Source organism: Protopterus annectens, chromosome 14.part0 (genome assembly GCF_019279795.1).
Source record: "Protopterus annectens isolate FY-2018-M chromosome 14.part0, PAN1.0, whole genome shotgun sequence".
NCBI lineage: Eukaryota > Metazoa > Chordata > Ceratodontiformes > Protopteridae > Protopterus > Protopterus annectens.
The window spans coordinates 660,455,560-660,471,463 of record NC_056748.1 but is presented as its reverse complement, the minus strand read 5'-3'; the positions used below and the strand labels follow the sequence as shown (position 1 = coordinate 660,471,463).

The window sequence follows — 15,904 nt, the reverse complement described above, 5'->3', positions numbered from 1 at the left end:
TTTTAGTCAACCCACACCAGAGGATTTCAAAGCCAAACATATTGATTCTTCTTTAGACCGGAGTCTTCTCTTTAGCCCACATGCGGACAGCTTATTTAAAACTCTTCAAGATCAAGACAAAACTATGAAAGACTGCAGACAGATTCTGCTTATCTGTAGAACCTCTAAGAAACTCCAAGAAGGTACCTAGAAAAAAATTTGCAGAGAAATCACAAAGGGACCATATCTGGGAGGCCTCCCTTCAAGGACAGATCACTGTGACTATCTTTTAAATCTCCCAGCCCCACCCCTTGGTCCTCTCTTGCCCCTGTCTTCCCTCTTTCCAAAGATTAGCTCAGTCATTCTCAAACTAGAATAAGACTATCACTGACCAGTAGGTGCTTTCTATCATAAAAAAGGGTTATGCCTTTACTTCACTTTGAGCAGTATACCCCTCACCCCACAAACAACTTCAACTTCTGTCTATACTCCAGGAACTACAGGCCCAAAGTTTCTACTCCAGACTGTTCCTAGTTCCGGGAATAGGCAATGGAGATCTATACTGGATCTATCTCTGCTAAACACTTTTCTAAAGTTTCCAACCTTTAAAATGCTTTCCCTGCAGACTGCACTGCCTCTTGTACTTCCACAGGCCTAGGTAGTCTCTTTAGATCTAAAGAGTGTGTATCTGCATATTCCCATTCACCCCTCCTGCAAGAGATTACTCAGTTCTGTAATGGCTCATTTCCCTTTTAGTTTACTGTTTTGCCTTTTGGCCTTTAAACAGCCACAAGAGTATTCACAAAGTGCATAGCTGTAGTAGTAGCTGTTTGCCTATCTCAGGGAATATTCATATTTTCCCTTACTTCGCTGCAGATCCTACTGCAATATTCCCAGTAACACCTACAATCTTTTCTTGCAGTTGGGGTCCACAGTCAACTACAGAAAATCCAGCCTTCAGCCCACTCAGGACCTGGTGTTCCTGAGCTGCAGATTGGACACCAAGAGGATGTGGACCTACTTGCCACAGGAGAAGGTGCTAAGCCCTGCAGGTTGCTTTCACAACCTCTAGTCTCTTGACAGATGCTTTGCTAGGGAACTCCTGTAAGAGCTCTCTGATTCATGGCAGCAACCATTTCAGTGCTCAATTTAGGTTGTATGTGAGGAAAATTCAGTAGCACCTAAAAACTGTATGGTCTCGACATTATTATTCTGTTTATACAGAGATCCCACCATACATCATCTCAGGAAGGAGTTCTCATGGTGGGTAGACAAGGTGAACCTCAACCCAGGGATCCCCTTTAATCCAAAAACTCCAACAAGGAGATGTACGCATACACCTTGGATGAGGCTTGGGGGGAGGGGGGGTGCTGGCCTGGTACCCGCTGAGTTCAGTGCAGGTGGCAGCCCAGGCTTAAAACAGAACACATTAACCTTAAAGAGATGAGGGCCCTTATCCAAGCTCTTCATGTTTTCTCTCACATCTGTAAATCAGGCCGTCTTCAAGTATTCACAGACAACACTATGGTTATGTGGCACATAAACTACGGGGCATGAGATCATACCAACTGTGCAGACCAGAACAGAATCCTTGGGACCTAGCCATTCAGAAGAGGTTGTCCCTACTATTCCTATACATTCCATCACAGGACAATTTTCTGGCAGACTTATTAAGCAGGTCCCTCAAGGACCCTCACAAATGGACCCTAAACAGGTGAGTCTTCCTTGACATCCTACAGAGATAGCGGACACTTATTTGCCTCAGAGAGCAACAAACAGATCACCTCCTTTAACACCAGAACCCCCTCTCCAATGGCAAGTTTCTTTATGCCTTCCCTTCGTTATGTCTAATTCCAGGGTTATTACTAAAGGTACAAGATGAAAGACTGAAACTCTTACTGATGAAACCCTTTTGGCCAAGACTGCATTGGTTCCTCCTTTTCTTCTGTCTAACCAAGGGCAGTCACCACAAGCTACCATACAAGGCAGATCTCATCACACAGCAGAAGAGATTACTGCTTCATCCATACCTATCATCCCTAAACCTAAGCCTATGGATGTTAGGATTCTGATTCCTTTCAAGCACAATTTTTCAGAAGATACACTTTGGTTTCTGCAGGAGACAAGGAGACCCTCTAGTCGAAAATCCTACATAGCCAAATGGAGGACATTTTCTTTCTGGTGTCATAGCAATAAACTGGACCCGACTAAATCACAGGTGCCTTCATTCCTAAAGTATTTGTGTAAACTAATGAATACAGGTCTGATGTACTCCTCCATCAAAGCCCACCTGTCAGTCATCCCTGTGCCTGTCTTCCTTTCAAACCACCTGTCATGTCCAGGCCCAATGTCAAACCATTCCTAAAAGAGGTACTTCCTCTAAGGCCCCACCCAAGGAAGTCAGTACCCCCTCCTTGGGACTCTTACCTTTGTACTGAAAAGCTCACTCTTTCTCTTTTTGAACTAGTTGCTAATCTCAAACTCTGCACCTGGAAAACAATTTTTCTACTGGCTCTCATTTCTGCTAGGCAAGTTTCAGAGCTACAGGCACACATGGTGATTCCATCCTTTCTTCTTTTTCACAAGGACAGGGTAACACTGAGGAATTAACCCTTCTTTCATTCCAAAAGTAGTGAATAAGAGGTCCCCCCAGCAAGGCCATGAACCTACCTATGTTTTTCCCAACCCATTGAACACAGGAGAAGGTATTCTGCACTCCTTAGGTGTGCATAGAAAACTGATGTTGTATTTTGGACAAGACGAAATCCCATTCGTAAGTCAGGCCAACTATTTGTCTCATTCATGGATTCCAAACCTGGTCAGCCTGTGTCTAAACAAACCATTGCAAGCTGTATTTCAAAGTCTTTCTCCTTTTGTTGTTCTCATCATGGAAATCCTTACCTTCCTGCCCTCGATCTTAATCCACCAGGGTACTGGCACCCACAGAGGGGCCTTATACAAAGGGGTCGATACAGTGTCTATCCTGGAAGTGGCCTCCTGGTTCTCTGTACACACCTTCACTAAGCACCATAACTGTTGCCATTTCAAAATTCATATCTGTCTTTAACTGGCAAGTCCTTTCTAGCCTCTTGTATAGTTCCTCACTCCATTAGCCAACTTCCCTTCCATTCCTTTCAGCTCTTTGAATCACCTTTCTGTTTGGAATACTACAACAGTTATCTCACTCAGGACATAGTACAGTTGTGTAATTAAGTAACAGTAGATGTCCTTTTGATCACTGTTTCAGTATTCCTTCCCACTCACCTTCCTCTCTGTTGTTTATAACTCCTGATTTTGCCCTTTCTGCAGGACCATAGGAACAGGACCAAGGGGACTTCTACCACTACTTACTTTGCCTGTCCTAGTTAACCAGTCATTTCTTAGGAGTCTCCAGGCCACTGGCTTGGAGGTAGTCTGAGGATCTGTGCTCATACGTCCACCTCTATACCCTGCACTTGCAAGCTGTTTTCACTGAGTTCAAGGAAGATTAAGCTTTGGCACACCATCTGGATGTCAGCAGTGGTGACCCATTTGTTTGGAATACTGCATCATCTACTGTTATGGTAAGTTCTTGCACAAATGTACCTCCTCACTTCTTTTGGAAATGGCTAGGCGCAGTTACCACAAGCTGGGTTTGATACAGTCTGACCTCAAATTTTTGCTACTACCTGCCTGGATGATAGAATATTAATACCTTTTAGGCACCTATTTTGTGAGGATGTGCAGCAGGTATTAAAAGAGACAAGAAAACCTGCTACTAGGAAATTGTATATTACTAAATGGACAAGGTTTTCTAATTGATGCCAAGATGGGAACCAGTACCCTTTCAGGACTAATGTTTATCTGGTTCCATATTTGTGTGAGTTGCTATCCCCTGGCCTATCTTACCCCTCTGTCAATGTTCATTTATCAACCATTTTAGAATGTCTTCTCATGGATTCCCCTCTCGAAAAGCATTCTCATGTAAAAATGTTTTTGAAAGGGGTGTTGTGTACTAATTCTCTTAGAAAATAGGTATCTCCTCCTTGGGATCTTAATTTTGTGTTAAGAAAAAACAAATTCTTTCTTCATTTGATCCAGCTCATCAGACTGAGTTGAGGTTCTTAACATGGAAGACTGAGTTGCTCATTACTCTGAACTCTGCTGTTACGGTGGGACAAGCCTGTCAAATCTTCCATAAAGATAGGATTTTCCTGAGACCTAATCATTCATTTATTCCTACAGTGGTATCAGCATTTATTTTGAGTCACTCTATCCATCTCTCTGTCTTCTTTCCAGATCCTAAAAACTGGGAGGAAAGGTAACTGATACCTTAGATGTCCTCAGATAATTCAGGTACTATCTTAACTGAACAAAGTCTTTAGGAACTGTAATCAGTTATTAATTTCTTGTGAAGGAAAGAAAAAAGGTAGTTGTCTTTTGCTATTACCCTTTGTTATACCCTCCACAACAAGGCAATTTCAGGGAGGGTCAAGATTCATTCTAGTAGGGTCTTGGCTTCATCTGTGTCTTTTTGGGTAAGGTTGTTTTCTAGAAGTTTCATAGACATTGCAACTTTTTCTTATGTGCATAGTTTTACAAAGTAATATACATTAGATTCATTCTTCAGGTCTAAGGTAGGCTTTGCTAGGACCATTCTGTAAGAATTCATGGATCCTCAGCCTTCCTCCTCCCAGTCGCTCTAAACTATGGTAGTCTACCCACATAGCTAAGGGTACTGCAGCCATGATCATAATGATGGACATAGTACAGTTGTATAACATAACAGTAGATGTTCGAATGATCACTGCTGCAGTAACCACTCCCTCCCACCATCATCCTTATTTTTGTGTATTTTTATTAACTACATGTGGACCATTATTTTGATTTTCCTAGCATTGGCCTTTTCAGGGCTTTAGCCTCCATCTCTGTGTTGGCATGAAAGCTCTGAAGGATTTGACACCCAAACAACTCTTTTATTCAGTTCAGCTCAAGCTGACTAATGGTTTGTGTGTGTAGAAGAGGCCCTTAAACTTTAGAATCTGGACAGCTGTTGCATCTTTATCAGGATATTACCCTTATGGGTAAGGCTACTTCAGCAGTTAGAATTTGAACATCTACTATTATGTAGTGTTTACTTGCATAACTGTACTTTTTTCATATTTTCAATACATCATGTCCATTGTTATATTTGTAAATCTTTTAAATGTTTTTATTCTGTTTTGAAACTTTTCCAAAATGCTTCATTTTTATATTCTAAAAACAATGTTGTTTCTACTTCATTACATTCACCTCATTTTCTTTCTTACAGTACCTTATGTTGCCTATCACTTTTATTCTGGTAACTTTTTCAACAAAATCCTCCCCTGGAAACCACCCGCTTCATAAAAATTCTCAACCCTTTTCCTTCAAGTCTTTGCATCATGTTTTACATATCCTTTTAGTTACTTCCAAGGATATACCATATAGTATTTCACAATAATGATGTTATACTATAATGTTCTATTGTCATTAATTTTCACCTTCCACAGTGTTATTTTATGTTCATATTATTTTCCTTTCATATTTTCTTGTTTACTTCTTTTTTACCCTCCTTCATATTTCCATATTTTTCATGTTTTACATATACACTTTTCCAGTCATTTGCTTTCATATTTCCATATTTTTTTCATGCTTTAAATATAACATTTTCCCATCATTTGCAGTTCTTTCTCTTTTCACCTTCTTTATTAGCCAGAAAAAAAATTGTGTGAATGCTAAGTACACTGTAGGATTTTTTTTAATTTCAAACATACTTTTTTATCACCCCTCTATTCACTGAATTCAGTCTTGATCCCCAAATAAAATTAAATATTTCTAACATCTATTTCTCTATTGGAAACATGTACACAGCCCATATATGCTAGTTTTTGTAATGTATGTATTTAACATATACACTTTTTTGTTAAATGACAGATTAAAACTTATCCACAAGGTTAGCATTTTTTCTTCTTCCAACATTTTCCACCGTTCTATTGCATTCTCGAAATCTCCAGATTTCACTGTTAATGTATCTTTTCCTTCTTAGTTTAATATATCCAACTTAGTTTTACCAAACCCTTTGCTTTTTGCGTTATTTGAAGTAACTCAGTTTTATTTAATAATTCCTCCACATGTATCCCATTTTACTTGTCTTTATCTTGTTTTGACACGGTCATTAAATCATCCGTATATGATAGACAAAGTCAGTATTATGACTTTTTCCCATCTCTCATTTTGCTTCTTTCATTATACACTTATATGTTTGAACTGTTACATTCATTACCAGCACAGATACATACTTAACAAACATTCTTGTTTAACTCCTCTCCTGTTTTATTATACTTTCTCCCATCCATCCATTTAGCATAACTTTCAAGCATGAGATTTCATAACATATTTTTATAATCATTTTTTCTGCTATCCCATATGTCTTTAGAATACTCCATACCACCTCATAACTAATGTTGTCAAATACTTTTGCCACATAATGTCACTGGCCTTGCTTCCTTATTTTCTTACAAAATCATATGTTTTACTACTTTAGCCTATTTTTAACATTTTCTTCACCTTTCTCCCCCTTGACTCTGAAAACATTTTCTCCTATACCTTCACCCATAACCTTCTGCATTTTTTTTTATATTGCTTTCATAATCTGTATTTCCCTGTTTTATCAGTCTCCAAGTTTTCATATCTTTTCTTTCATCTTTTTTTCCATATAGATGTAATTAGTCCACCACATAATTATTAATTTTAATTCCTTTCTCTATTCATTTAATGTTTTACAGAATATTTACTTATGCTTTCATTCATTAATTTCTTTATAATATCCGTAATCTAATCTGATCCCCTCTATTCCTACTCAGAATATTTCCGTCCATATTTCATTTCTTCCATAGTAATCTTCTTTCTAGAGACATTTTATTTTCTGATATCTTTTTATACTTCCACTGCTGGTACTACTACTTGTGCTCTTTCTTATCCCCCCCCAAAAAAAAATGGTAAAACCTCCTCTTTTCTTTTAAAAAAATCTTTGTCTAAACAAATAGGTGTTTCAACTTCTCTTTTTCTACCACCATTATGTTCTGTTTCTTTTTCATGTCTCTCTAGGATTTCATTATATTATCTTCTATTCCATTGATGCACTCTTTTGTGCAATCAGAAATATTTTCTTGTATTTTCTCTCTAAGCAGTCCACCAATCTGTCCAGTTTTCATAATGTACTCTCATTGTTCCGATAAAATCTTATTTTCCGATTTCATCTAACCTCTTTTAGCAATCTCTCCTTTCAGTCTTTTTAATTCCTTTCTTATCTTTTATTACTTCTCTGTCTTCCCCTATTGTAGCTCATAATGCTCTGTGATCTGAAACCTGAGCTATTTCTACCCTACCTATTTTTCATACCTTTTGAATACACCACATAATCTGTTTCAGTTTAGTTAATATCCATTCTGTATTTTTTTTTGTTATTAGAACCTTCCAGATATTACAATTATTACTATTTTAATATATTATGTTATTTTTCCCTTTTCCATCCTCATATTGTAATCATAATCTCCCAGCATAATAATCAACATATTTTATGGGACAAAGGTTGTAAGTTCTTCAGAAATCTTTTTCCTTTCCTTCATATTGATCTATCTTTGTATGTCTCCTTTTTCCTTCTCACAAAATACTATCCCATTCTGTTTCTTTATCTCTCCTCTTAAAAGAAGTCCTATTCCTGAACACACATCACTCTTCATGGACCTTATAAAGTTGTACCCAATATTGCATCAGTTGTTTTCCTTTTTGCTTCCTTCACACATCTCATCTATCTTTAAACATTTAACATGGATATTTATTTTTTTACACCATTCAGTCACTGCAACACCATACTGCTAATGTCATTTTAAACAATTTCCATTTGGTGCTAACATTCCTATTCCATCCCGTTTCTTTTTGCAAGTCTTTATTTCCAGTTTTTGCTTTTCTTTTCCTTCTCTGCACCCCTTCCAAATGATTTATCATTTTCTTCTTCTCTTGTCTCAAATTCTTCTTCTTCTTCACTTACTAGCGCTGCATATCTGTTTTTGTTTTTGCACTGTAATACGTTTCCCTTTGTAAAACATTTCCTACCTCATTCCCATTATCCTTCCCCATATTGGTTACATTTTATTCTTCTGTTATCTCCCCATAGTATGTTCTCCACCAGTATCTTCGATTGTATTATCATCGGATTTAATTTCTTCTGAAATATTTCTTTCTTGTAACATTTCCTTTTGTAATAAAGGACAGTCTTACCAAAAATGTCTGAAGTTATTGTAATTTCTACTATTAGGCCTACAGTAGTTTTGCAGTATGTCCCTTTCCCCACATTGACCACTTCATCTTCTATTATAGTCTTGCACTAAGTACTTCTTATCACCACAAAAATGCTTTAACTTGACCCCAGTAGATAGTTAAAGCATTTGAAATATGCTGCATTTTACCTTCATACACGCCCGGTTTTAACTGTACACCTCCTCAATCTAGACATTTCTGTCATAATAAATTGCTTTAGTCCCATGCAACTTATTAGACACAAAAATCTAACTCAAGTTCCTTTGTGTCAGATGATCTGAAGTTTACATTTATTTTCTTCCTTAACAGCAGTCCCAAATTCTAAAAAAATAAAAATGAATCATTCCATAGTGCAAATGAGCTTTTTGTCTCAACTTCAGTAATAAATGTTATAAGTGTATTAATGCTGTTATGTCCTGTACTTAAACTCCAAAAGTAAAAGAATACGACCATAATTTCATACCTGTTTATTTTGATTGATAGCACTGGTCTTATCTTCTGATTTTGTTGTCCTTGCATCACTTCTTGTCTTCTTTCAGCTTCAGTCATATCTTCTTTCATTTCTTTGTTTACCATTTTTGCATATGCAAGACATTTCTTACTACTCACAACCACACCCTGTTGTAGAGATATATTTTTGAAACCAATTGCTCCACTTGCCAAGCATGTCACCAGACTGCTGTGTCAGCACCTTCTGGTAATCCAGCTGTTTTTCCTAATTTCATTTGACAGCACTTCTGCTGTTACCTCTCTAGACATGCAGTCTGTCATAGTACTCCAGCTGACTTCCTCATCAACATTTAGCTTATCTCAATCCATCACTTCCATGAGCATAGGATTTTCCAGACTGCCTTCCTCCAAATATTTAATAAAAATCTCCTGTCTTAGAGACTTTTTTTGTGATATTTCAGCATACTGCAACATTCCACTATTAGCATGCTGTCTCCGTTCATCTTCCTTCTTGCAATTCTCCACGCTCCAGTGGCAGCCATCTGGCACCACCTAGTGCTCGGAAAGTGTAGAGTTTTTTTATTGAACTACATATCTTATATACAATACTTATTACATTATTTACGAATGTTTACAAACTTTTCACATTTTATACATTACATTTTAGTCACTTCCCCCGCCCCTTTTTCCACAACCAGAATCGCATTTTTTCCAAAATATTTGCCAAAACCCATTTTCCATTGAACTTAATTTAATTTATTCTTTCAGTTCATATTGTCCGTGAAGTATAGAATATTATTCTAGCGATTTTCTTTACTTTTTCTTAGTTTTTTTTACAACATAAAAACCAAATTCAATCATATCCACATTCAGCTGTTCCACTTTTGTAATTTCTTTAATGGTTAAATTTAAATACTTTATTCCATAATTGTTAACTATCATAAATTTCAGAAAAACATGTTCTGTTTCATACTCTCCACATTAATGACGTACTGTATTTTGCTTACTTTTGTAAGGCATTTTTGCCTTAACCAGTATCTTTCTTATAGACAATCTCCATAGAAAATCATTACATTCATGAATCTTTTTATACCATTTAAAACTCATCATTATTGCATTCTTTTTCCCAGTTTCTAACGCTTTCCATGGATCAATAAAATAGAAAAAAATGTTCATAATACTCTGATGCCATTCTTTTCTATCTTTCTCAATCTTATTCATTTTTAGTTTCCTTATATTATTTTGATAGTCTTCTATCTCTCCATTTTTATTTTCTTTAAACTTTTTACCTGTCTCCACTTTCTTCCAGAAAGACTGACACGTATTTAATATCTGTCAAATGTTTTTTCTTTTATATAACATTTCAATGCTCTGTATACATGTGTTGATACTGCAGACACAATTTAATTAATTAGTCCCAATCCCACTTCTTTTTTCATGTACAAAATTCCTCTCTTAACCAGATTCAACCTTGAACCCCACATAAAAGAAAATAATATATTCACCAATTACTTTTCATATCTTATTGGGACCATATAAACATTTACCATATACGCAGTCCTACATAGTATCATAGTATTAATCAAATAAGCTTTCTTTCTATATGAAAAACAAAGTGATTTCCAAAAAGAGGTCATATTTTTTACTTGATTTTTACACTTCCACTTGTTTGATCCGTTTAAATTATCTAGTATTTAATAAGACTTAGACATACAAGGAAATAAGTAACAAGATCAATGTGTTGTGGTTTTAAAACAGTTGCTGATTTTAAAGTAAGTATTATATCTATTCCTACATATACTTTATTTAGTATAATACTGGCTCTTTAAATTTCTTAAACTGTTAATTTGCTTTACAATTAATTATTTCATTTTAATTGATGGCACTATTTTAACTGAGGATTTTTGGGGTTTCTTTGTCTGAAGAAGTTCATGTATTTCTGAATGAAAGCGCTAACAATAAACTGGTTGGAATTCTACAGCTTGCTGCCTATTTTGGGTTTTGGTTACAAGTTCTTTTTGTTTTGTGTACAATCAAGGAGTCCCAGACTTCATTCTTGTCTGAGCCTTTCTCTTTTTTGCTGCTTATTCGAACAGTATACCTTCTCTTCATATCCTTCATTTCCTCCTTTGTTTTTTCCCCCTTTCACAGTTTGTGCATATGTCTTCACATCTGATTCACTTTCTATCCCATCTTCTTGTATTTTCCTCCATTGTTTCACTCCACTATACTACTGCATTGTTTACCACCTCACTTTGATTAATCATCTGCTCCAAATAATCATCCTGCAACCCTTTGGACTGGAAGCTTGTAATAATGCATTCCTTTTGACTCTCCGTTTCTTCTTCAAACAGCTTCTGCTGACATACCTCCTCTGAGTCTACCTGCTTATCCTCTACAGAGACACCTACCCTCCAGTATAAATGATTCCTGCAGTCTCCGCTCACTTTCTTCCATTACTGGTAGCAATTCTATCAGTTCCAAATTTTATAACTCCTCATGCTTATTTTCACTTGCCATAGCTCCTCGAGTCTCTCTGGGCTGCCTCTGTGCCTGGAACAGAAACTAGAAAATTGAAGCATAATATCTTCTCACTATGCTACAAGTAGGGGAAGTGCCCTGGCCAGATTTCTCCTATTCAGTATGAATGCTGCCTTGGGCTACCCTGTAAAAGGAGGGTGCTGATCTTGTGGGGAAACATAGTCAATAAAGAATAAAAAAATACATACCTTGAAGTCACTTTGCAAACATTGGGGTGTGTGACTTCACATGGTATGTTCGTCACAAGACTATTCTGCACCAAACAGATCACACACACATAATACAAAATAAATACAAAAAAAAAAAAGAAAGAACAGCAGCAGCAAGTCTTGCAGTGAAACTGAGCATCTTCACAGATTGCAGAATAGATGGAGAAGGTACAGATTTGCTTTTTATAACCCATTTGTATAAGGCACAGATACGTATCAAAAAGCAACTGTGAATCACAAAACATGGGAAGTCACACTCATTTACATAAGAATGTTGCAGATTTTTTCACGCATTCCTTGTTTGCATATCATTATTCCATCTTTTGCTTAATACTTTTCTCAGTCATGTTCTAACTGATTCACATCAGGGAAACTTGCGTTTCTGAATCATGTCCGATTTATGTTTGTGCACAGCCTGTGCAGATAGCCACTGTGATTGTACACAACCTGTGCAAATATCCACCACAATAAAGAGTAATTACTATGACTACCGCCCCATATGTCAAGCCATACTTTATAATATTCTATGTAAAACTCCTGCAGCACTGTATCACCACATAAGATTCTCTTAATGAAGTAATTAAATTTCTTGTATCTGAATTCAGAGTAGCATTGGGCTAAAAGATCACTGGCATGTGAATTATTCTTTGACATTTAGGCATTAAAAGTAAGTCTTTTTTTTGAATGACTTTCGTTTTCTATGGTAGCTCTTTTTAGGTTGACTTCACTTTCTAATGCTGTTACTAAAATGCACAAGTGATGTTGAAGCTGCTGTTAGCTTAATCATGCATTATATGATTTTTTTTCTGTTATGCATATAAAATTACACGTAATTGCATATAAGCTGATCTTTTAAAATCTTTGAAAGTTTTGACTCCAGCCAGAATTATTGTTGTTAGTCCCACTGCTGAGAACAGTGAGGATATAATTTCCTTAATTACGAAATAGTTAAGAGGACACTTTATTTTTATTCAGAATTCCATAGTGGTTAGCATTAACGTAAAAACATGTTTGAAAGAAATTTAATATGCAGCTGTATTGATCATAAAAGTGTTCAGTAGTTTGCCATGTGCCAGTTAAATACTGATCAGTTTAACCTAATGCATGCTGTTTAGTGTAAAGTGACAACAGCATTATAGTGGAAGTGGTTAAAATCCTTAAGTAGAAGGAGAAACATTGCTTAATTCCTTGTAGTTAACATTAATTGTCTGTCTACAAACTTTATTCCTATAGACATTGACCTACATCCTTACCTGCATTATATTGTGGATCATATTGAAGACATAAAGAGGTTTGTGCGAGAAAATGGACTGACGGAAATAGAAGTACAGCGAATAATAGGAAGCTATCCTAATCACATTCAAGAACAAGATTACCAGCTTATGCACAGTTGGTACCAGAAGCAAAGAAAAAAGGGACCACTTTTCACTTTGAGCAACGGACTCAGAAAAATGAATTGTAACAGGGCTGCTGATACAATCATTGAACATATAAAGTCCGACATTAATCAAAAAAGAAAAGAAAAAGAAACTCTAGAACAGATTCATAACGAATCATAAGTTCATAAACTTCAATAAAATGTTTACTTTGTGTGTTACACAAAATGTGCAAATTATAATGATTTCCACATCAGGAGGTTTAAGGTAACATACAGTGAAGACTAGTTTGTGTGTGTTGGTCGTACTTTTTTCAAACTTGACTTCTGTTTTTTGTTGGTGAACAAAGTATGCTTTGGTGAAATGCTTTTTATACTACTGCATATCTGTAATGTATAACAAGTATTACTAGTATTGTGGCATTTATTTTTTTAATTTTAGCCAGATATGGTTCAATAAACACATGTACTTCCACTTTCAGTCTGGACACTCTGGCATCCCCCCCAATGTAATGTCTATTCAGGTCATTCTTTGGGAGTTGTATGTTTTGCTAATGCAACTTCGATATACCACCAAGTTGCATTTCCAGGTGCAGAGTTACAAAACACTGGATGCCAAGTGGCTTTTCACTTTTATCTTCTAGAGTAAGGCACCACCTCCGACGATGTGCTGAGAAGGTTATTTTTGAAAGTTATTCTAAAATATTCTAAAAGTCTGAATAATAATAATCCAGATGGCAAAGCACTCTGGATCTTTTCAGTGAGCCATCCACTCCTGTTAATGAAAAAGTGTATGTTTATATGTATATGTAGAATGCTGGTCTTAGGACAGTCTATTTGTCGTGTGACTGTTTATAATCTCAGGTGTCAGTAATACGTCATTGCTTTGTGATGAGAACTCCATACCTTGAGTTCTGGGAAAATGATTAAAAAAAAAGGGGGTTAGTGTATAAAGAAATCTCTCTGTAAGAAGTTGATGCACAGTCCAGCAGTAATAAACTTGAGTCAGACTTCTTGAAACATGCACGTACTGACCCTGTGAGTACAGTCATATTTAAACATTTTTAACAGCCAATGTAACCCTGTACTCCTTTAAGTGTACTAACTCAGCTGTGGAGAAAAAGGGAAACTCCATGCAAGAGTGAAACAATATTTGCATGTGCTGTAATCTCTCAGTGCAATAAACTGAAAATGTTCAGGGATTGTTCAATTTAAATAGTCGAAAATGAAGAGATTATATTTGATATGGAATATTTTGTGTCAAATAATGGAGCTAATTATATAAAGTGAGTAATCTCCCTATGTAAAGAAAACTAATTTGAGAAACAGTTAATAAAGTAAGTGTTTTTTATTGTTTCATTATTGAAGTTCATATAAAAAGTTGCAGAATCTCAGCAAATTGTCTTTCAGCAAGATAATAGTATTCAGTGGCACAGGAAACTTAATATTTATAACTCCTAAATCCATCTGGTAAACACTTTAAAAGATTGCATTAACAATTGGTTAAATACTACCAATTAATATTTTGCAGTATTTATACAAAGTTCTGACTATTGAACAATATTTGTAGTATACTTTTAAGTAAGCAGAGTTGCATGAAGACATAAGTCATGATGGAAGATCTTGACACTTGGAATTAAACCTCTCAAACCAACAGCATTTCTGCCTCGTGTCTCTCCATTTTTTCTAAGACCTTTTGCCTACACTGGTGTTTAACCTATATTTCACTTCTCTTCTGCAAATACTAAGTACAGAGTTAATTTTATTTAAACTACTGAAGCCTGACTGACCTTTTACTGATAATTGTTTTGCAGCCATTAGAAGCTGCATGAACATTTTTTTCATTTTGCCGTATAGCCTAATTTGCAGAATTTGTGTTAATCCAGTAGCAACCCTTAGCTTAGAAAATGCAGGAAAAAAGCAATTTGACATTACTACAAACTAAACTTCACGTATGTTGCAAGCCTAAGAAGAACTTAACCCTATGTCAAACATTTAGAAACCAAGGGGCACAATAGACTATACAGGCATGCATGAATGACCTGCGATACAGGACGCATGACTGTGAATTTGGAGAACTGTGAAGTTCATTAATCGGAAGTAGAATTGTGCTGACGTAATGATGTAAAAGGCAGGTTGAACTGTTCAAGGTGGTCAAATCTCAGGTAGCTGTCAGTAACGTGACCTTTGTTGCCTGGAAACATTCAAAAGTAAATCGGTCATATATATTTCTGTTTGCGCTGTAAAAAGAGATTCCAAGAATCCCTAACTACCCCTATACTTAATCAGTGTAATTGGTCACCGATCAAATTTCTCCCACTAGGTAAAGTTGTTGATCATTTATCTAAAACATTCCTGTATATATTAAATTCCCTAGCACCAATACTCAAAAACTACAGGGCAACATCCTGCCTGTCTTATGAAACAAAAAAGTAAATCTAAGATACTTAGCATGGAAAGCTGGGAAAATAAGATAATTAAAACACCAAACAGCAGTATACTATACCATCAAAAATAAAATAAGGAAAATATTGAGCCAAATTCCAAAAGATCTCAGTGTAAGTGACTTAGTTTGGTGTACATACAGCATGTATATAATCAGGCTTACATTAGGGGCCATTTTCCAAAAGAATTGCTCACTTACACTGAGAGCAGGTCTTTTGGAATTGGGCCCCCTATAAATAGTGAAAAAATATTTTTTTCTAACCTGCAATATGTTAAATACAGTAATCCAAAATAATTTTGGACTACTGTAAATAAATGAATAACCCTGAGGAAAAATCGTCAACCAAACCCATTCCCAGAAGTGTCAAACTACAACATAACCTGTGTAATAAATACTTATTTCATAGAAGCATTGCCCTTTGTCATTAATCAATATAGCCCATCCTCTTCAGACCAAAACATTGAGCCTATCTGTTTAACACAACCCCCCCCACACACACACTAGAAAAACTGCTAGACAAAGGAAAACCAACTACCCTTGTACATGAGTCTAATTGGTGCATATCTAAAAAAGCAGCAGAAGTAG

The 15,904-nt window shown here is 36.0% G+C and overlaps 1 protein-coding gene across 1 annotated transcript in view; it reads left to right on the top strand.

Moving 5' to 3' along the window:
• The window catches only part of LOC122789164 (tumor necrosis factor receptor superfamily member 6-like), a 145,278-nt gene extending 130,751 nt beyond the window's left edge, over positions 1-14,527 (top strand). Inside the window, exon 5 of the mRNA XM_044056408.1 lies at positions 12,732-14,527. Within this exon, the coding sequence (XP_043912343.1) occupies positions 12,732-13,057 (326 nt within the window). The 3' untranslated portion in view covers positions 13,058-14,527. The remainder of the gene's footprint in view (positions 1-12,731) is intronic.
• The last annotated feature ends 1,377 nt before the right edge of the window (positions 14,528-15,904 follow it).